Consider the following 21,196-nt stretch of genomic DNA (forward strand, 5'->3'; position numbering starts at 1 on the left):
TCACCAGTGGGACCGGGCACCCACGTGTCCGTCACAGCCCTGACCCGGCCACTCGGGATGCCAGCGCCTATCCTACATAGATTTTTTCGCTTCCAACGTGGGCCGTTGCTCGTCTGTCTTTAATAGATCTAATTATCAGAAAATGCACTTTGCAATCAGCCCCACACGACACAGGCCTGATTTTTCCGGCGTGCCAGCCAGCTGTGTGGAAAGGCGCAGCTCTAATCTCTCTCCCTCCACATGGTCCAGCAGATGAAAGTAATTTTGTGCTCAACTGTCTATAAGTAATTAGGCTGCGATGTAAAGGGGTCTTTATGAATCCGTTCAGAATGAGGGTATACGGAGTAATTATGAGCAATCGTCCCCCTTACTAAGATACACCTTATGCATTTTACATGAGCCCCCATTATTAGCATAACCTGACTATCAAAGCTTCCCGGATCCACTGTCTTCCTTTTCATGTAACAGGCTGAAATTCCCCAGAAATATAATAATTCGAAAACAGGGGCGATGACGGTGATCAGCTTCAGCTGTAATTTGTTACGTTTCTCTCCTTTGTTTTTTGCCGGTAGAGACGCCGGCCCCATTGTACACACGAGCGAGTGTTCCTCCTTCACCACGAGGTGGGTTTCGGTGTGCAAGCGGGGTCTCGCGGCCATAACGCACGTCAGACACACACACGGAATGCCCTCATCTTACTCATTAGGAGGTCACAAGAAGAGAGCTCCATTTTGCTAAGTAAGTCAGACTGATTCCTGGGCCCTGTGATTTTGAAAGACGGGTCATAGTCACCCCCGACCAGACACTTCTTTAGGGTTCCTCCATTCAGACCTTCTGGGGTCACGGTGAAGGGTCTGCATCGGAGTCCCCAGAATGTCTGCCCCCGGGAAGTTGCATTGCACCCTCTGTGCAGAACTGGCTGCCCTGTGCCAGCCAGATGTTAGAGGGGCTGCTCGAATCAGAGGGAGAGTGTGAGCCCTCACATCACGTGGACGTTTGGGGACCTAAAAGGAAAAAGGTGGGACAGTATATTGAATGTGCCTGAGATGTTTTATGGCTCTGGGTTTTTCACGGCCAAACAGCCTCCTGGGTCAGGCACAAACATCCTTGAATTTTCTCAAGATGCCCCCAACTTTCTTGCTCTGGAGTGTCCAGGAAGAGGTGGTCAGAGACGTTTGGGGTATGAAGAGATGGTGAGAAAAGGAAGAACCAACCCAATACCCATCAACAGGTGAATGGGGTCCATGCACACAGTGGACTATGACTCAGCCATGAAAAGGAGTGAAGCTCTGACACAGGCTACCACATGGATGGACCTTGAACACACGATGCTCAGTGAGAGAAGCAGACCCAGAAGGACACACAGTGTGTGATTCCATTGATAGGAAACGTCCAGAACAGTCCAATCCAGAGACATAAAGTATGGTTGTGGTGCCAGGGGCTGGGAGTGGGGAGTGACTGCTCATGAGGACGGCGTTTCCTTTTGGGGGGATGGAAATGTTTTAGAACCAGATAGAGGTGCTGCTTACACGACATTGTGAATGCACTAAATGCCTCTGAATTGTTACTTTGAAATGGTTAATTTCCCACTATGGAAATGTCACCTTAACTTTTTAAAAGGAAGAGAGAAGCTATATAGATACATACATATATATATACATATATATATATGTAACTTATGTGAGGCTAATTTCATGCTATAGAATCAGCACTGCAAGACAGAACAGGATAAAATACCACGTCCATACAACTCAGAGGTATTTGGACATTTTTATCCATGCAACTCAGTGGTATATGATAATTTTTTAATTGAAGTATGAATTTAATTGAAGTATGGTTGATTTACAATGTTGTGTTAGTTTCTTGTGTACAGCAAAGTGATTCAGTTATACATATATATATCTATTCTTTTTCACATTCTTTTCCATTATGGTTTATTACAGGAGACTGCATATAGTTCCCTGTGCTATACATTAGCATAAATTGCTAATTTTTATTTATGAAACTCAGAGGTATTTGGACATTTTTAACTATACAACTCAGAGGTCTTTGGATGTTTTTATTTATGCAGCTCAGTGGTATTCGATCATTTTTATTTATGCAACTCAGAGGTCTTTGGTCACTTTTTCCGATGAAGAAAACTGTGTACATCTTTGCTTACAAACGAAATGATCCAATTTATAACAAGGGACATCAACATTACCTTGCACACAGGACTCCCCTCAACACGTGTGACCTCTGAGTGGGTTCTTTGCCACCCAAGGTGTTTGCTGTTCACCTCAAGTCCACGACTTGCTCCCTTCCTCCGGGAAAGCTGTTCTGGCAGCTCCCTGCTCCAGTTTAGAGTAACTGCCACCACGTGCTGCAGGTGACATGAGATTATGCCGAAACCCCGTAAATCGTGAGGTCCCGGCAGGGCTACACAATTCACAGGGAACGCACACCAGCTCTCCCAAGGTTCGCTCTGCTGGGGAAAATGGCGATTCCTGCAGCTCCATGGGGACCTCGCTGATTCCCCCCAAAACTCAGGCTTTATCTAGACAAAGACCAGCATTCCCCCAAGTGGCGTGTGTGTGCTGCAACTCCAGCCATACGCCGATCTGAAAACTCTCGTTTCCCTTTAGAATTTATGTCAGCAGAGACCATCCACCAGAAAAAAAAAAAAAAAACGAATTGATTTTTCATTCACACATGGGCTCCCAGCTCTTAAAGACGATAATTACATTGTTTTCAAACATCCCCCATCACGCCAGCTCCATTAGGATCCAAATTGCTTTCCCACAATTTGAAAGGAAAATATTTCTCTGCGGAGATGACGGCAGACGTTACATTTTCCACGGCCATAACGTCCACTCCGTGCAGAGGGCTGTTAGGACCACCTCCAAGCTGACGGATAACCATGATGGGATTCCACTCATCCTGACCTGGTGATAAATAAGCGGTCCAGAGGCAGCGATGTACTGGGTTGGTGATGCTTGTTACGCGCTGCTTCAAATGATGATGGTGTGGACGCCCGATTGCCTCGTAATTGCTGGCTTGGTAAACATCCAAGTTTTCGTTCTCAGTGTTCTGCTAAAGCGGTTAAGAGCTCTAACTCCATAATAGCCGCGAAGGAAAAAAAAAGCAGCCGGCGGGCTGGTGGGGTGACGGGGAACACTGTTCCTTGGGACACGTAAATGCTCTTGGGCCGCTGGCTAATTGCACTGGTCCAAAATGTCCTCGAGGAAAGCCAGGTCAGAGTTTTGTTTTTCTTACGTCATCTGCATTGCTTTTTTTTTTTTTTTTTTTTCTCCCTCAGCATCATAACAGGACCATCAAGCATTTCTCTAAGGCTTCAGGATTCTGTTTATGAGAGAGATACTGGTTTGGGAACGAAGGGGCCTTTGGCCATGTCCCGTGCTGTCACTCAGAAGCTAATATTAAAAAGATAATGTTGGCCACTGACACCAATCCCTTCCCAGAAAGAACTGTTCCTGGAATGTAAAGAAAAATATCACTGCAGAAAAAAATACCACTAACTGTGGTGTCTTAGCAATTCCTTGCTCCTCCAATGAGTGGGGAAAAAAATGGTATACTTCACTGTATTTCCAAATAACATTAAATTACAGTCAAAATATTTAGTGCTCCAGTCCATTTGGTCCAAAGAAGCCAACTGGTTGAAAAGAGTTTGTGGAATAAAGAGAAAAATACGACATAGCAACGATTAGGCAAGACCCATCCCAAATTTTACCAGCCTTCTTAAAACCAAAGAGTCATCAGTAAGATTTTTCAGTGGGATCCAGGTTCGATTTCAATGATGCATGTCAGTGGGGTCAGGTAAGAAATGTTTTTGTTTGGGTTTTTTTTTTTTTGGCCACAGGAGGTTCAAGCTGCCCTTTAATACCAAGATGGTTCGAGGCATTTATAGACTCATCAGCCCTATTTTCAGATTAAGATTCCATAAGTGTGTAACCATGTATTTTCCCATCTTCATCCCCAGGTGAGTTCTGCAGTTCATCATGACATCCATCTGACGTCCCTAGATGCAGGTGACATCGTAGACATCCCAGAGGTTGACTTTCTGGGTTTGAGATCCCAGCCGGATGCCCAGATGTGGTGTCTCATTCCTCTTGCCTATTCCTCCAAAACTCACTGCAAATTTTAAAATGCATAAACCTTTAAGCAATGGTATTTCAAGCGCCTGTTTCCCCATGAGAAGGGACCTGACATCCACAGTAGATGTGTGAAAATGGACCCCCGTGATTTTGTTGGCCATAAGCACACAGACCTAGCAGAGAGAAGCAGTGACATCAGGTGATGTTTGGGGTTTAGCAAAAAAAAAAAAAAAAAAGTATTCAACTTTTTTTTTTCTCAAATATTTTAGTCTTGGCAAAGCCTACTTTTTAAAATGTGTTTTCCTTCATTTTTAGACCCATGAGTATTTCGAGGGAAGTGTAATCCATCTGACAGAAGCATTTTTTTTCTTTAAAGCTCACCAGGACAAAGTGAGAATTTCAGATTGTTTAGGCACCACTTTCACTGGTACTTAGAAACCATGGAACTGCTGGGGGAAATTTGGTCATTTCCCAAACTGAAATATCGTGCAAGGTATGAATAATAAGAAGAAGATTGGGCTTCCCTTGTGGCGCAGTGGTTGAGAGTCTGCCTGCCGATGCGGGGGATGCAGGTTCGTGCCCCGGTCCGGGAGGATCCTACATGCCGCGGAGCGGCTGGGCCCGTGAGCCATGGCCACTGAGCCTGCATGTCCGGAGCCTGTGCTCCGCAACGGGAGAGGCCACAACAGTGAGAGGCCGGCGTACCGCAAAAAAAAAAAAAAAAAAAAAAAAAAAAGCAGAAGAAGATGATGAAGAATGCAGTGACTTACCCAGAAGCAGCAGATTCGGAAAGGAAATTCAACAAGGGAGAACCAGAAGTAACTCCCACTATATGATAACTTTATTCTTCGTTTGCAACCACACTATATCTAGAACACATCCTGGGCACGGCAGGGAGAAAAGAAATAGAATGAAACACAAACTCTGTGTCCTCTCATAAGTAACATGGTTCATAAAGACAGAGAAAGAATTGGAGAACAGTGAAAACGCAGCAGACGCAGCCACAGGAGAGACTCTTCTGCAAACTCACCAGCCACGTGGCCACGAGTGCCTGCATCTTGTGGTTGCTCTGTCTTTCCGTGAGCAGTTACTGGGCTCCAGCGAAGAGCCAGGGCTGGACAGATGTACCAGGAGGAGATCTGGATAAAAGTGCACTCATTTCCGGAAACAGAGCTGGGTGAGTACTCTTCAACCACCTTTTTATTTTGTCTATTTATAGAGAAATAAAAGCCCCAAAGGTAAGGAGTTCATTAGAGGAAAGCAGAACAGAATCTCTGCCAGGGAGGAGTCCCCAGTCCATGGTGAAGGAGCCCTCAGTCCATCCAGAGAGGAGGGGAGAAATCTTTAATCCATGGCAGAAGAGCCCTTGGTCTAGTCACTGTAAGCCAATTCTTCAGAACCAAGAAATGAACCATGGCTCAAGTCACTGGGACCTCTGTTCTCCTTGGACCTCAGGGAGCTATGCCCACAGCACGGGGTAGCTGAGCTGGGTCCCAGGGGCCACCCACTTATCTCATCCCCAAGAGGGACAGAGGGCCTCCCTGGTGGCGCAAGTGGTTGAGAGTCCGCCTGCCGATGCAGGGGATACGGGTTCGTGCCCCGGTCTGGGAGGATCCCATATGCCGCGGAGCGGCTGGGCCCGTGAGCCATGGCCGCTGGGCCTGCGCGTCCGGAGCCTGTGCTCCGCAACGGGGGAGGCCACAACAGTGAGAGGCCCGCATACCGCAAAAAAAAAAAAAAAAAAAAAAAAAAAAAAAAAAGAGGGACAGAGACAGGGGCAGGGTTGGAGGGTGTGGATATCCCAACGAACAGATACTCAGGCATTCCTGAAGCATCACAGGAAGTTTAGCCAATAGGGTTAACACTGCCTTAAAGGGCTTTTCCACAGAACATCCAATTAATTACCAGGGACAAATCTTTCCTGCTTAACAAAGCTGCAAAACATTCTAATGTATTCCTCTTTATGATCCTAAGGATCTGCTTTAGAATACCAGCCAACAGAGTCAACTTTGCTGTTTCTGTAACGATGGAATCCTCTTATGTGATGGTTAATTTTATGTGTCTATTTGGCTGCGCCTCGGTGCCCAGATGTGTGGCCAAACATTACTGTGGATGTGTCTGTGAGGGTGTTTCAGGATGAGATTCACATTTAAATCGGTGGACTTTGAGTAATGCACATGGCTCTCCATAACGTGGGTGGGCCTCGTCTAATCAGTTGACGGCCTGACTGGAACAAAAACATTGATATCTTAGAGCAAGAGAGAATTCTGCACAGATGGCCTTCAGATGTCAGTTACAACATCGGCTCTTCCCTGGTCTCAGGCCTGAGGTACTACCCCAGAGATGTTGGACTTCCAGCCCTCACAATCATGTGAATCAGTTCCTTATAATAATCTCTTTCCCTCTCTCTAGGCTATGGATATAGACAGATAAACAGCAGATAGATAGATAAAAGACAGATACATAGATACCTACATAGATAGATACATAGATGATAGATAGACAGACAGATAGATACATAGTCAAGTTCTGTTGCCTCTGTTTCCCAGCAGTACCCTGGCTAATACAACCTGTCTTCCCTTTTTCTCCTACCGTGTATTTTCTGGCAATGTGACTCCTGTGCAGCATTGTAGGTGGCAATGAGACAATAGCTAGAAATGTACAAATAAGTGTTATGCCCTAATTATAATCAATAGGAAGCCATGGTAGAAGAAAATATTGACATCCTCAGCTGGCCCAAGGAAATGTGAATTGATGTATCCTTGTCACCTACTTCAACTATTGGGAAACTCCACGACAGGAAAATACAATAAATAACCTGAATTCTTTTTCCAGGTGAGTTCTATCTAGACGTTTCACCATGTTTTAATTCCATCAAATTGCCTACTTGTGTGAGAGGGGAATACTTGGATATCTACCTGGAAATTGCAGAGCATGTTTGGAAACACAGGGACATATGTTATAGCCCACAAAAAGGGCTGGATCCCAAGGACCCCCTCAGCTACGGTCCTTGCCATAAAAACAAAGAATTGAATAATCTGTAGGAAAGGCGTGTTTGATTTAATTTCCTGATCTCTGCAACACGGCCTCCCTGTACTTGGCGAGGGTGGCGGGCGAGGCTCCCAGCCCAAGAACCCGTGAATATTCCATTAGAAATCAATTAACCCACGTCTGCTCAGAAACACTCCAATCATCCGAGGTTATATGCCGTGCCTGATGCATTTATAACCCCCATGTAAGTAGTCCCTGGAGACCCCCTAATGTGTAAACAGCATAAAAAATGATCCTTTATTCCTGCGAGCTTCACCTGCCACCTTAATTGAATAAATGGGGCTGTGATCCAGGAACACTTCTGCACACACGCATCACGGTGACTCATCCACCACACGTGGACACACGCCCACCTCCCCGCTCTCCCCTCGCTGAAGAGATAGTCCAGGACGATTCTCTTTTATTAAATGCACATTCTGCTCCAAATACTGCAGGTCTACACTTTTTTCCTCTCCCCATCCCAGCCTGCAGAAGGAATACAAATTAATGTTTAAGGCAACCATGTCCTATGTCTTACGTATTAAATCGTATAGAAAGGACACGTCCAATTGTGAGGACCGTGCCCCAGATGTAAGCTGGTTTTACCTTAAACAAAACCCTACCTGCCAGTCAGGGAACCACCTGTCATGACCCAGTTTTGCCAATTTGTGGGACGTGACCCAGGCTTGCCCTGTTAGAAAGAAAAGGAATGACAAGTGTTTTGGAAAATGCCCCCAAAGCTGCACAAATTAACACCAGGCACAGTCCCCAAATCTCCCTTAAAATGAGCTCCATGTCTCCACGATGGCCCTGGGGCTCTACCCCGCCCAGAGCCTGCCTGCCCTCGATGCCACCCCCCCCCATGCTGTCTCAACACCAGTGTGCTTTCCTAGGCACACCCCACCCCACCACTACCCCCGACCACTGGTCACTTTCCCTATTTGATGCCCTTAAGAATTCCCAACAGTGCTTGGGTTGTCTCATGGATGAACCAGGTTCCACTTTTGTTATCTTTCTCCCCCTCCTGGAATGCATGCTTTTCCCCCCTGGTAATTTTTAACTGTGATAAAACAACACAACCTACAATTTACCACCTTCGCCTTTTTTAAGTGCACAGTTGAGTGGCATTAAGTCCATTCACATGCCACCATCCCCACCATCTTTCTCCAGAACCTTAACATCGCCCCAGACTGAAACTCTGCCCATTGCATCCTAAATCTCCGTCCCCCTCCCCTACCCCTTAGCACCACCATCCTACTTCTGGTGAATTCAGGAATCACCTGAATGATGAGTGGTGAGTGGAATTCTACAGGAGTTATCCTTTCCTGTCTGGCTTATTTCACCGAGCATCATGTCCTCGGGGTTCATCCACGTTGTAGCAGGTGTCAGAATGTCCTTCCTTTTCATGGCTGAGTCACATTCCACTGTTTAGATATATCCCATCCTGTTTATCTAATCATTCATCGATGGACTTGCTTCCACATTTTAGCTACTGTGACCAGTGCTGTTGCAAACGTGTGTGTCCTGGAAACAATGATACTTGAGTCCCTGAATCTGCCTGACATGTGCCTGGGCTGCAGTGGGTCCCCTAAACGTACGTGCAGACTAAATTCCAGAGCTCTTCCCTTTTATTATTTATTGGAAGCCACTCAATAACTGTACTTCGTAGAATGATTATCCCTCTTTCAGAGATGGAGAAAGTGAGACATGGCACGGTAATTTGCCCACTCTCTCATAGCTGGGAAGTGGCACATTTGGGGTTCAGGCCGAGAGCTGACCGTTTTGGAGCTGGAGGTATGATGCCATGTGGACCATCGAGGCACCTCCAGTTCAGACACCGCAGTGGGTCCCGGAAACTCCAGGAACCAGTTACCCACTGTCAAATATTGAGTCCTCCCTCAGGCCGTGGTTCCAATTCATGAAAAGGCAGGCAGAGCTACTTGGGATTAAACACACAAGAGGTCAAAGGGACAGTAGCCATGGATGATGTAGTTCCCCAGAGTTTAAAAGGCAAAAGGTCCCTGGTAAAGACATGATCAGCTTGCTGACCTGCGGGCGCTGAGCTGATGGAGGGCATGAGAGATGGGGAGAGATTTCCCAGGAATCCATCTCTAAAGGACGGAGCCTATAGGAACCAGAAGGTGGGTGTGACCAGCTGAATAATAACCCCCAAATGCTCATGTTCTAATCCCGTAACCTGTGAATGTGACCTTATATGGCAAAGTCTTTGCAGATGTGATTAAACATCACAAGATGTTTAATACATTACCCTGGATTATCCAGATGGACCCTAAATCCAATGACAGAGTCCTTCTAAGAGACAGAAGAGGAGAGACACAGACACAGAGGAGAAGCCACATGAAGACAGAGACAGAGACGGGAGGGATGCAGCCACAAGCCCTGGGATGCCTGGAGCCCCCAGAAGCTGGAAGAGGCAGGAAGGACCCTCCCTGGAGCCTCTGGAGGGAGCTCAGCCCTGGGACACCTTGACCTCAGACGTCCGGTCTCCAGGACTAGGGGAGGATGAATATGTAATGTTTTAAGCCCCTGGTTTGTGGTCATATATCACAGCAGCTCTAGGACAATAACACTGAATGATTTTGAAGTCTCCTCTCCAGCTGAAACTTCACATCAATGCATTTACGTGTCTTTCTCACTTTGTATTTGTCCACTCAGGCTGCCAATAACAACATGCCACAGACGGGGCAGCTTAAACAACACCCTTATTTCCCACAGTCCTGGAGGCTGGGAGTCTGAGATCACCGCGTGTGCACATTAGTTCCTGGTGATGTTCTCTTCCTGGCTTGCAGGCGGCCACCTTCTCTATGTGTCCTCACACGATGAAGAGAGAGCTCTGATCTCTTCCTCTTCTTATAAGGATGCAGATTCCATCATGGGGTCCCCACTCTCATGACCTCATCAAAAGCCAACCATCTCCCAAAGGCTCTACCTCCTAACATCATCCCACTGATGGTCAGGGCTTCTACATATGAAGGACACACATTCCGTTCACAGCATCACAAGTACGTTGGACTCTTTTGATGGGAAAATATGAATGTAACCAATTTAACAGGTTCTGGAGGTAGTTTTTACTGGAGAATCCTTGAGATGTATCTGTGCCTACCAGTGTCCCCAGGGTGCACTGGAGGAGGCTGTACACAGAGCTCTCTGATGTGGGCATCATGAGTACCAAGCATAGCTTTTTAGGGTGATACCTTAATTGTCACTCATAGTCTGCCACCTACATGAAGATGATGACTATGAATCCCAGTCTCCCACCAGGACACCAAGCCCATCAGGCACAAGTTACCTGAACTTAGGTACAAGGTCACAAGGAAAGAAGCAATTGCCAGAGGACAGGCATGGCCAGCGCAAACATAAACCCACACGGGTCTGGTCTTACAGCCTTAGGGCTGTACCCTGAGAGTTCACCACGTGATGACAATCCTGGTGGCGTGGCTCCCACCCCCTTCAAGTAAAAAGAATAATGTTAAATTATGATCAACATACTATTCTGTGTCCTTAATTCTCAGGCACTCTCTTTATCTTAATAGTACTGAAATCAAAACATCTTTCAAAAAGAAATGGACATGTGATCCATGGTGGATTTTTTTTTCCAATAAGTCCTTTCCTTTCAAATCACTAGTTTATTTTATAGCTCATGTCATCATTAGATTGAGAAAATACGGTGCATGTTCCAAGGAATGAAGGTGAATATTTTAAAACATTCTTTGCATTTATGGATTGAATATGTGTATCCTCCCAAAATGTATATATTGAAACCCCATCCTCCAAGGTGATGGTGTCAGGAGATGGGGCCTTTGGGAGGTGACGAGGTCATGAGGGTGGAGCCCCCATGGATGGGATTAGCGGCCTTATAAAAGAGACCCCAGAGAGCTCCCTCGCCTCTCCCACCAGGCGAGGACACAGAGAGAAGACGTCCATCTATGAACCAGGAACAGAGTCCTCACCAGACATTAAGTCTGCCCTCGGCAGGACCTTGGACATCCAGCCTCCAGCACCATGAGAAATAAATATCTGTGGTTTAAGCCCCCAGTCTCTGGTATTTTTGTGATAGCAGCCCAAAGAAATTAAGACATTCACCAAAAGGATTTTCTGCTTAACATTTACATAAGTAGGAAAAAAAAATCACGTCAACTAATCGCATACAAATGAGCATTCTGTTTAAACAAAGTGTTACCCACTCACCAATTCCTGCTGACTTCTGTAAACACTTCTCCCTAATGCTACATCGTCTCTACTTAAAGCCAATTTAAATTAATTTCATTTCTTAAATTTGCTAGAGAGCTGACAGCAGGGTTTGGGTTTATAGGAAGAGCATGAGGTGAAGCGGGAAGTGAGATTAGAGATCTTTGGCATATGACAAACTTGATCAAGTTCTCAGGGTCCACTCAGAAGGGACTCAGCAGAAGAACATGTTTAACTTTGATTTTTCACTTGCCTTCGCCAAGGAAAAAAATGTTAAAAGAGGGGAAAAGAGATGCTATGAATAACTATTACGCACACGCACACACACACGCACACGTGCACACACACGTGCATTGCATGAACACAGAACACCTACAATCGCCAGACAGAACAGCTGGAAGATAGATGTGCAATTTTGGTAAGGTTGTGTTATGAATACAATTGCTTATTTTAGAACAAGCAGTCTGAGGACCATGGTAAAACTTATTAAAAGTGGATTTTTCCATGAGTCTCTCTATATTTTTAAAGCACACCCTGTGAAGTAACTGCCATGTTGTTCTGAGCTGTAGGTAAGCAAGTCATTTGTTTAAAGGAAATTTCTGGTTCCACTAGAGAGTTCTAGGTTAGAGGTTTTTGCTGAGGCTTTTATGTGCTAACTCTCATAAAAAGTCCTTCCAATCTGGGCAGTTTTCTCACCGTTGCACTCTCTCTGTTTCTAATTGTGAGTTTCTCTGGGAATAAATACCACTTGGAGCTCAGCACCACCAACCAAATCTCCTCCTTATTGGGCATTTAGAATAGCAACTCAGTTTGATCTGTCCTTGAAATACTCCACTTTTGTCTTGGGCAAGAAGTGGAAACAAAGACTTTATGAAATTAAAAACTGAATAAAACTGATAGAGGCGACGTGAAGGTCGGTGAGTTGGGACGTGCTGGTGTGGATTCCACCTCATCTTCCTCCGCAGCAGGTTTGGGCTTGGTTGACCCGCAGGTGCAGCATTCCATTGAGGTAGAGACTCAGAAGCAGTGCTTCCAGCAGCTGGTGCACCAGATGATAGAACTTTGTTGGGAAAAGTGCATGGACAAGCCTGGGCCAAAGTTGGACAGTTGGGCTGTGGCCCGTTTTGTGAACTGCATTGAGCGCTTCATTGATACAAGCCAATTCATCTTGAATCGACTGGAACAGACCCAGAAATCCAAGCCAGTCTTCTCAGAAAGCCTTTCTGACTGACCTCAGCATTACCTCTTTGGAAAAGGGAGGTAGTTCAAGAAATGAAGAGCAGCTGATGGGACGGTTGAAGAAAAGGCTATGGGGGGATCGGCTCCCACCTTTGTCACTCTTGGGACATCCTGTCATCTGAGAATGAACAAAGACCAATTTTTGTGTGTGGGTGGGTTTGAGGGTCAAATGTGTTTGGGGTTGTGTTTTTTAATGCTAATCATGGGAAAACAATTGACAGATGAATGGAAAACGCTACTAGATGTGAATTACTGTATGTGGGACGAAGCTTTTCTCATAGTTCCAGTAACTGCTTCCTATAATTTTAGTAGTGGAACTGCTCTATAATTTGATAGTGGGACCACATAGATAATAATCTGTTATTTGTGTGGATTCCTTTTAGATTTCTGGAGAGATCGATATACATCTTTGTGTCTCTCAGAAAGGGCAGCAGTGGGAGAGAGAGTAATTTGGTACTTGACCATAGGCCTCCTTATCTAGTGTTTGATTATCAGTACGGGAAAAAACATGTATGGAGTATTCATACAGTACATTTCACCTTTCTAGATTATCTCCCTCCTTTATACTGTGATTCACTTAAATACCTATATAAAGTACAGTCTCGAGCTAGTGCAGGTAGGCTGAGAGTCTAGAGGCCCTTAGTTAAAGGAATCTAGCCAGCGAACATAATTCTCATACTAAACTGCCACAAGGAAGAAGTTAACTTACCCTGTATATCAGGGCCCCCCAAAATATAAAGATGTGCCTAAATGAAAAAATAAGTTATAAAGATTTAGGCCAGTCAAAAACGAACAACAGTTTCAGATAGAGGTGCATGCCTAAAGTAAATCAGCATAGTTTCCGTTTACTGTGTTCTTTTAATCACTGAAATAAAAGCTTCTACAAGAAAAAACAAACAAACAAACAAACACGCTAGAGGCACTGAAAGAGGGTGGAGGTAAAGCAAGCGTCCCCCTGAAAACCATGCAGCCACTGCCTCCTTCATCCATGTCCATCTGCCTGGCTCCTTGTCCTTGATCCAAGATAATTGTTCAAAACAGGAAGCTCAACCAGAAAGACTGAGCTGGTCCTGTGAGCATTTCCAGGAGGACACGGACCCACCGTCTCTTGGGAGAGGGGTCTGAACGAGCCTGCAATGGGGCAGAGTCACCCCAGCGGTCAGGATGGATACTCCCACATTCTCTTCTTGAGAGTTAGCAGGTGACACACAGCCTGCCATCTCACATATATAATTTGGTTTATTTTCCCCAAATGCATGCTCTTCACACTGGGCCCTTCTCAGGTCCCTCCAGAGGGTCTCTTTACATAGTTCTCAACTGTTCATCCCCTTTAGAATCATCTCCCAGGTCTCCCGTGGAGGTGGTCTGGCACAGAGCTCTCTCCCCTCCCCTTATCCCACATCACACCATCCTGCTGGCCCCAGTCCCAGCTCCCCTTCCTGGGCCCCATGGACACCCCCAGAAGAAGTGACTGATGGGCAACTCAAGTGGTTTCCCCAGACCAACCTCAATTCCAGCGTCCCCGCCAGTCACACGTGAGAGCTCAGCTTAGCTATCACAACCTGTTTCAGAAAATACATGCTGTTCCCACACAACTCTCCCTTCTGCTCCCCCTGACGTGTGTATTCATGTCAGCCTGACCACTACAGATTCCATGAGAGCGAGGGTCACTTCCGATTCCTCAGGCACCCAGCACGGACTCGGGCTGCTGAGGTTGGGTGTTGGAGACCTTCCCCAGGGCTGCTTCAGCTCTTCTCTCTGGTGTCCTACCTGCTCCACCTTCTCATCCGACTCACTGGGAACCCTGCAAGGACTGTGGACCTGGAGGAAGCAGCAGCCCACGAGGCCATAGAAAAAGGGGCATATTGTGCCTCCGACTCATGACCCCTGCAGTGCCATGCCCATCAGCTGCTGTGATTTCACTTCCAGGAGAAAGGGAAGGGAGGGAGAAGATAGATGGATGGATAGGTAGATAGATAGATAGTAGATAAATAGGTAGATACATAGATAAATGATAGAATAGATAGGTAGATGAATAAATGGATGGATGGATAGTTAGATAGATGGTAGATATAATGGATGGGTGGATAGATTATAGAATAGATAGACATAGATAGATAGATAAGTAGACACAGAGAGAGAAGGGAGAGAAAGAAAAAGAAAGAAAGAAAGAAAGAAAGAAAGAAAGAAAGAAAGAAAGAAAGAAAGAAAGAAAAAGGAAGGAAGAAAGAAAGAAAGAAAGAAAGAAAGAAAAAGAAAGAAAGAAAAGAAAAAGAAAGAAAGAGAAAGAAAGAAAGAAAGAAAGAAAGAAAGAAAGAAAGAAAGAAAGAAAGAAAGAAAGAAAGAAAGAAAGAAAGAAAAAGGAAGAAAGAAACTCATCCAGTGCAGAGAGAGGATGCTGCTGGGGTCAGGGGCCGTGGAGGCATCAACTTATCACAGCCTCCGAGGACAAGATGGATTTTGTAAATGCCTTATGGAAATTAGTCCTTGGCCCTCAAGGCATAAATCTTGATATTGAAATGATTTACCCTGACTCTACTACTATTAGTGCTCTGTGAATTAGGGCTATAAATGCCATTTGCATTGCCATTAGCAGAAGACAGTCCAGCAGGCTCCCCTCGACACACACAGACACCCTCGGCCCTCCTTCCCTTCCCTCTGTCTTCCCTCTCCCCACATCCTTCGTCAGGGCTGCCAGCCAGCCCTTCCACCCACATGGGTACCACCACACACTGACCACGCCAACCCAGCCCGGTCCGAGGCTGCATTACAGTCTCCTTGAGGCCTCCATTCCTGAGATCTAGGGGGGAAAAATTCATTATTTATGAGTGCAGAGAAACCTCTACCTTTGCTGTTCAATTTGAAACACGTGTTCTGTAGACTCTCCAGCCTTTTGCTGAATATCATTAGTTAAAGTGGAGGGTTCACTACAAATAAAGGCTGATGGCCAGTGTCTTGGATCTGGCGGGATTTACATCTCGAGAGTAAAGGAAGGCGTGTGCCTGGTGTGAGAGGGAAGCAGAGGAGGAACAGGAAGACTCGGTTTGGACAGGAGCTTTCCAAGGAGCTGGAGAAAAGAGCAGGGGCTGTGAGGTGGGGAGGCTTTCTTTTTTAACGTTTCTGCGCATCTTTTCTGAGGTGCCCCGGGCTGATAATTCAGCACTCAGCGCCCACACACAAAGAGAAAGGAGGAGATGGGGTCCCTGCGGCTTCACAAAGAAAGGGGCTGTTCCTCCATTCCTGACACCCTGACACCCACTGTGCACCCTTAACAACCAGGAGAGCTCCCCACCCTGGTCTCTGGGATTTCTGTTTCCTGATCCTTTCATCGAAGATTTTGTCTTTGGGAGGCTCCTAGTCTTGGGGCGAGAGTCACTATCTTCATCTTGCCCACTGCCATAAATTGTCTTTGTCCCCACCCCTGCCAAATTCAAGTGTGGAATCCTAACCCCCAGTGGAATGGTGTCAGGAGGTGGGACCTCAGGGAGGTGATGAGGTCATGAGGGTGCAGCCCCGGAGATGGGATTAGTGTCCTAAAAGAGACCCCAGGGAATTCCCCGGCCCCTTCCTCCAGGTGATGACGCAGCGAGGAGTCACCATCTATGAACCAGGCAGCAGCCTCACCAGACATTAAATCTGGCCTCGCCAGGATCTCAGACCTCCAGCCTCCAGGACTGTGATGAATAAATGTCTGTTGTTTATATGCCCCCCCCGTCTACCATAATTTGTTATGGCAGCCCCAGTGGACTAAGGCATCCCTCCCTTCCTTGGCGGGGTGGTCCACTGAGCTAGCTCCTGACTCACTCTTGGTTTCTAAGGCTTCCCCCATTTTCCCTTAACTTGGAGAACTAAGTTTCTTTTCTGACCGCATCTCACCGATTCCTAAGCTGCCTTCCAATGTTGGATGAGAGTCAATCACTCCCTTCCCTCAAACATTTTTACCTCTGCTTTTCTCCCTCTGTTAATGCCTTTGCTCTCCCTAATCACTGGTCTTTCGTGCTCACGTCTTTTCTTAAAAAAAAAAATACAAAAAAGGGAAAGCCACAATATATTTCTAAGTTCTCTGTTGCTCTGGTGGTGACCTATCTATTCCTCCTGCCAACTCATGTTTGTGCTTCCTTCTCTCAGCACCTTTTACTTATCTGTAATTCTTTATCTGTGATTCCCTTTTTCTCAAACTCCTGTTATTTACAATTTCCTCTCCTTCTTTGATCGTCGAAACACTCCCATGGACACTAGTGTCCAGAAGGGAGCCTGTTCCCTAAATGGGTTTTGGAGTTGCCATGAAGCCACTGCCATCTGTCTCCAGTCTGTCTGCTCAAGGCCCTGCCCCAAACTTAGAGTCTGGGGGCTGAGGAAGGACTGTGTGACCCCATACTTTTCTGTTGTCCACTGTGTGCCTAAACTTTTCCTCCTTCAAAACAAAATATTATCAAATACCATGAGACTCTGTTTGCCCTTCCAAACACCTAGCTTTTTTTTTGAAAGCCAGTGGTAACTTCTCTTGTATAGTTAGAAATATACTTATTGCTCTGTGCCAAAGACATACTGAAGATTGAGTTTCATGATTCCATTCTTCAGAAGGGATCCTCTAAATTCTGCATCGTGAAACAAAACCCCCCTGTACATTTCTTATAAGCTCTACGGCAGGTGGAGTTGGCAACATGCAGCCTCACCCAGAGCCACCACCAGTGCTCCTTGATTTCCAAACACGTGGGGAGCAAACCTCTGTGTCTCAGTCATGTTCCTCCTCTATTTTCTCCACGAGGTCCCCAAATTTCCCCGGCTTCTCTCTTAGTGCCTAGGATGGGTCATTCATCCATCACCCTCTGCCAGAGTCCTAGAACTTGGGGGCTTGGAGTTGACGTGTCCTTTCCTCCTATAAATTCAGGTTAGAAATGATGCCCAAGAGGTGAGACATTCCATGAGCGTGGAAACCAGGTCACAAATGTCAGGCTGCCTTCCTGGTCCTCTTGAGACAGTCTCCGAGGGCACACACAGGACCGCCAAAGTGGAGGTTTCCCTTTCTTCTTTAGCACTCCTTCAGCAGGCAGAGTTGTTGGAAGAAACTCATTAACTGAAGACAAATAGAACCTTGTATTTCTCCCCCCTGAGTGGCAAAGAGTTTGTTTGTTTTTTTTAAATAAAAGATTATACAAAATAGAAAATTAAATTAGCAATGATTTTCCGATGAAATGAGCAGATCCTTTGAGGCAAAGGAAATTTAAAAGAGGATTTAGACATCCATCCCTGCCTCTAAAACCCACACACACTTTGACCAAAATTAATTTTGTCCTTCATTCTGTGAGATGCAGGGACACCCAGCCTCGCCAGACAGCCCCAAACCCAGGAAGCTTTGTCATCTTCCCAAGAGTCTGAGCTCCACAACGCCTGTGAAATTCTTGGTTGACACGGGACTTATGTGTCCAAGCAATATGGATACAGGGGTTTTGAACTGATGGCCTATGGGTAAGCTTTTTTTAAAAAAAATTGAGGTAAGATTCACATAACATAAAATTAACCTTTCACCATTTTTAAGTGGACAATTCAGTGGCATTTAGTTCATTCACCATGTTATACAACCACCACCTCTATCTAGTTCCAAAATATTTTCATTCCCCCAAAGGAGGCCCCAGACTCATTAACAGTCCCTTTCCATTCCAATCCTGGGTATATACCCCAAAGAATTGAAGACAGGTGTTTAAACAGATGCTTGGACCCACACATTCATAGCAGCTTTATTAACAGTAGCCAAAGAGTGGAAACAACCCAAGTGTCCATGGATGGATGAAGAGATAAACAAAATGTGGTTCATCCATACAGTGGAATATTATTCAGCCATAAAAAAGGATGAAGCTCTGTTACATGCCATAATGTGGATCAATCCGGATGAGCTTTTTATCAAAGGTTTTCTTTGTCCTTGGGTATCGATATGCATAAGCTATCACCTTTCCTGCTTCTTATCTGGGAAAATACTCCCCACCTGCTCCTTGCATGGGAAGGCATGAACAGCTTGCTTGGCTGGGGATGGGCAGACCATAAGGGTACAAGGACACACACATGCAGAAGATACAACATACTCACAAGCATAACCACACAGACACAACACACACACACAGATGAATGCAACTGCACACACACAACACCAGTGATATTCTCATGGCTGAAGGGGAGAGAAACCCTCTCTTTAGAAGGACCAAAGTGAGTCTCCCCATGAAGAGAAAACTGAAGCTTTCAGCTTCAGATACATTTACAGTAGGACAGGAGAAACTAACACAACATTGTAAATCAACTATACTTCAATAAAAATTAAGATTGGGATATATATATATATACACACACATATACACTATTGATACTATGTATAAAATAGATAACTACTGAGGACCTACTGTATAGCACAGGGAACTCTACTTAGTGCTCTGTGGTGACCTAAGTGGGAAGGAATTCTGAAAAAGAAGGGATATATGTATACGTATAACTGATTCACCTTGCTGTACAGCAGAAATGAACACAACATTGTAAAGCAACAGTACTCCAATAAAAATATAAAAAATAAAAAAATGTTTAAATTAATTAAAAACATACTTTGTCAATAACATGGCAATCAATGACTTCAATGTCTATGGTTATGCCATTACATTCCCACGCCTATATTTCTGTTAACTATTCTTCTTAAATGTCAGCTTATACACAAACGCAATCTTTTAAATGTAACTATCATTGGTTAAACCATATTGGTTCTGACAATAAGCCATTTGATAATGCCAAAGGGGAAAAAATAAGAAACCAAATACCCACCAAATCCTACGCAGCCATTGCAATGTCAGAAACACATGTGGAACCACGTTGAGTCAGAACAACATGATTTATCCTGCACCAGCCCCTCCCACCAAGGAGACCGAGGGTGGTGGGTGCCATTGCCATCAAGAGGAATAAGTCCTGCACTCAGGCCCCTGAAAAATAGCCTACATGCACAATAAAAACACATCTGCAGGTGGGAAGACCCAATGGATCTCCGTCAACTTTGGCGAGAAAGCTTGTCCTGCATTCTCTTCGGTTCTAAATACAAAGTCAAGAGAGCTCGGAAAGGGAAGATTGGGAGAAGGAGAATCCAGTCTCTCTTTCCCTCCATCTCTGGCTTCATTGCCTGTTATCTCGAATCCCAAGAGATGCTTCACAGTGGAAGAAACCTCCCGGCTCTATTACGAGCCTGTAGATCAGCACGAGGACCTGAAGTTTCGAGAATCAAGCAACCTTCTGTCCAGTCACCAACATGTCATTGAAGAGACATTCATATTTAAGAGGCTCCTGAGATGAGAAATGACTTAGGTCCAACATATTTCATTATCAGGAAGGCGGGCACCGCCATGTAAAAATCACCCACAACGTTCTGCACTTCCAGAATCGTGCCCAGACTCTGTGACCCACTTGTTTTGTGGAAATGCCTCAAAAGGGTGGGTCACAGGGTGGAGAATTAAAGATGCATGCACTCCAATCCCTCCTGTGTGAAGAACATGCCACCGCATCCCACCATCAAGATCCTACGTGAGAAGGACAAAGACCCACATACAAGAAAGCAGATGCCGTGCATGGATGAGTCAGTGCTTATAAGAAAGTGATGTCACAGCCATGAGGTGAACTGAGACAGGGGTGGAGGGAAATCCAAGCTCACCCGCCTCCCCATCTGGGGGGTCTCCACCTACATGCCCTTCTAAACAGCTACAGGCAGAAGCCACTATTGTCCACCAACAACATGAGGCTTGAAAGCGCAGGGAGAGAGGAGGCCAGGACCTTGGCCTGATACCACAGAGCTGGTACAGGTGGGGAGGTGGGACTTGGTCCTATTTATTCCCTGCACTCCTCTCTGCAGGGAGGGTCAGGGTCGGGGGTGGAAGAAGCAAGCATCAGATGGCAGGAGATTCACACTCACCTGCCCTGGACTAAGCGACAGACACAAGCTCTGGGGAAGAGGCACAAGCCAGATGTGGTCTCTTTTTTTTTCCTTCTGCTTAGAAGGTGATGAGGATGAGGACAGAGGCAGACAGGATGTATTAGTCAAGGTTTTCCAGAGACGCACGGCAACAGGGTGGGGGTGGTAATGCATGGGCAAGTAGATAGATAGGTAGGTAATGGATGGACAGGTAGATGACAGATGAATGGGTGGATAGAGAGATGATAGATAGATAGAGAGATAGGTAGAGAGAGGTAATAGAGGGAGAGAGATTTATTTTAAGGAATATTGATGCACATGATCATGGGACCTGGCAAGTCCGAACATCTGCAGGGTAGACCAGCAGGCTGAGACCCAGGGAAGAAGTGATGCTGCAGGCCAAGTCCAAAGACCACCTTGATGCAGCCTTCCCTCTTCCTCAAGGGAGATCAGTCTGTTTCCTTGTAAAGCCTGCAACTGATTAGACGAGGCCCACCCCCATTGTGGAGGGCCAATTCCTTTCGGAACAGAAAGGACCCCAAAATAAATTGCTCAGAGTTGGAGAACACCTTGTCTACAGTTTCCTTGCCTCTATTGGACCCCCGAATGAACAAGTGATGGCCAACATCTTATAACATTTTCCATCTTCTGTAGAGGTTTCCCATGGCATCTTCTCAGAGCCCCATACCCT

The 21,196-nt window shown here is 45.7% G+C and overlaps 1 protein-coding gene across 1 annotated transcript; it reads left to right on the forward strand.

The window, feature by feature from the left end:
• The first annotated feature begins 510 nt into the window (after positions 1-510).
• On the forward strand, positions 511-12,564 carry LOC132481785 (mitochondrial import inner membrane translocase subunit Tim8 A-like). Its single transcript, XM_060086570.1, has 2 exons — positions 511-623; positions 12,234-12,564. The coding sequence occupies exons 1-2, from the start codon at positions 511-513 to the stop codon at positions 12,562-12,564; spliced, it is 444 nt and encodes a 147-aa protein (XP_059942553.1).
• The last annotated feature ends 8,632 nt before the right edge of the window (positions 12,565-21,196 follow it).

This window comes from Mesoplodon densirostris, chromosome X (assembly GCF_025265405.1).
Source record: "Mesoplodon densirostris isolate mMesDen1 chromosome X, mMesDen1 primary haplotype, whole genome shotgun sequence".
Taxonomy (NCBI): Eukaryota; Metazoa; Chordata; class Mammalia; order Artiodactyla; family Ziphiidae; genus Mesoplodon; species Mesoplodon densirostris.

Coding starts and splice junctions, on each gene's coding strand:
- LOC132481785 (XM_060086570.1), top strand. CDS start 511: ATGACGGTGATCAGCTTCAGCTGTAATTTGTTACGTTTCTCTCCTTTG. Junction 624..12,233: donor TGTTCCTCCTTCACCACGAG/GTGGGTTTCGGT, acceptor TAAAACTGATAG/AGGCGACGTGAAGGTCGGTG.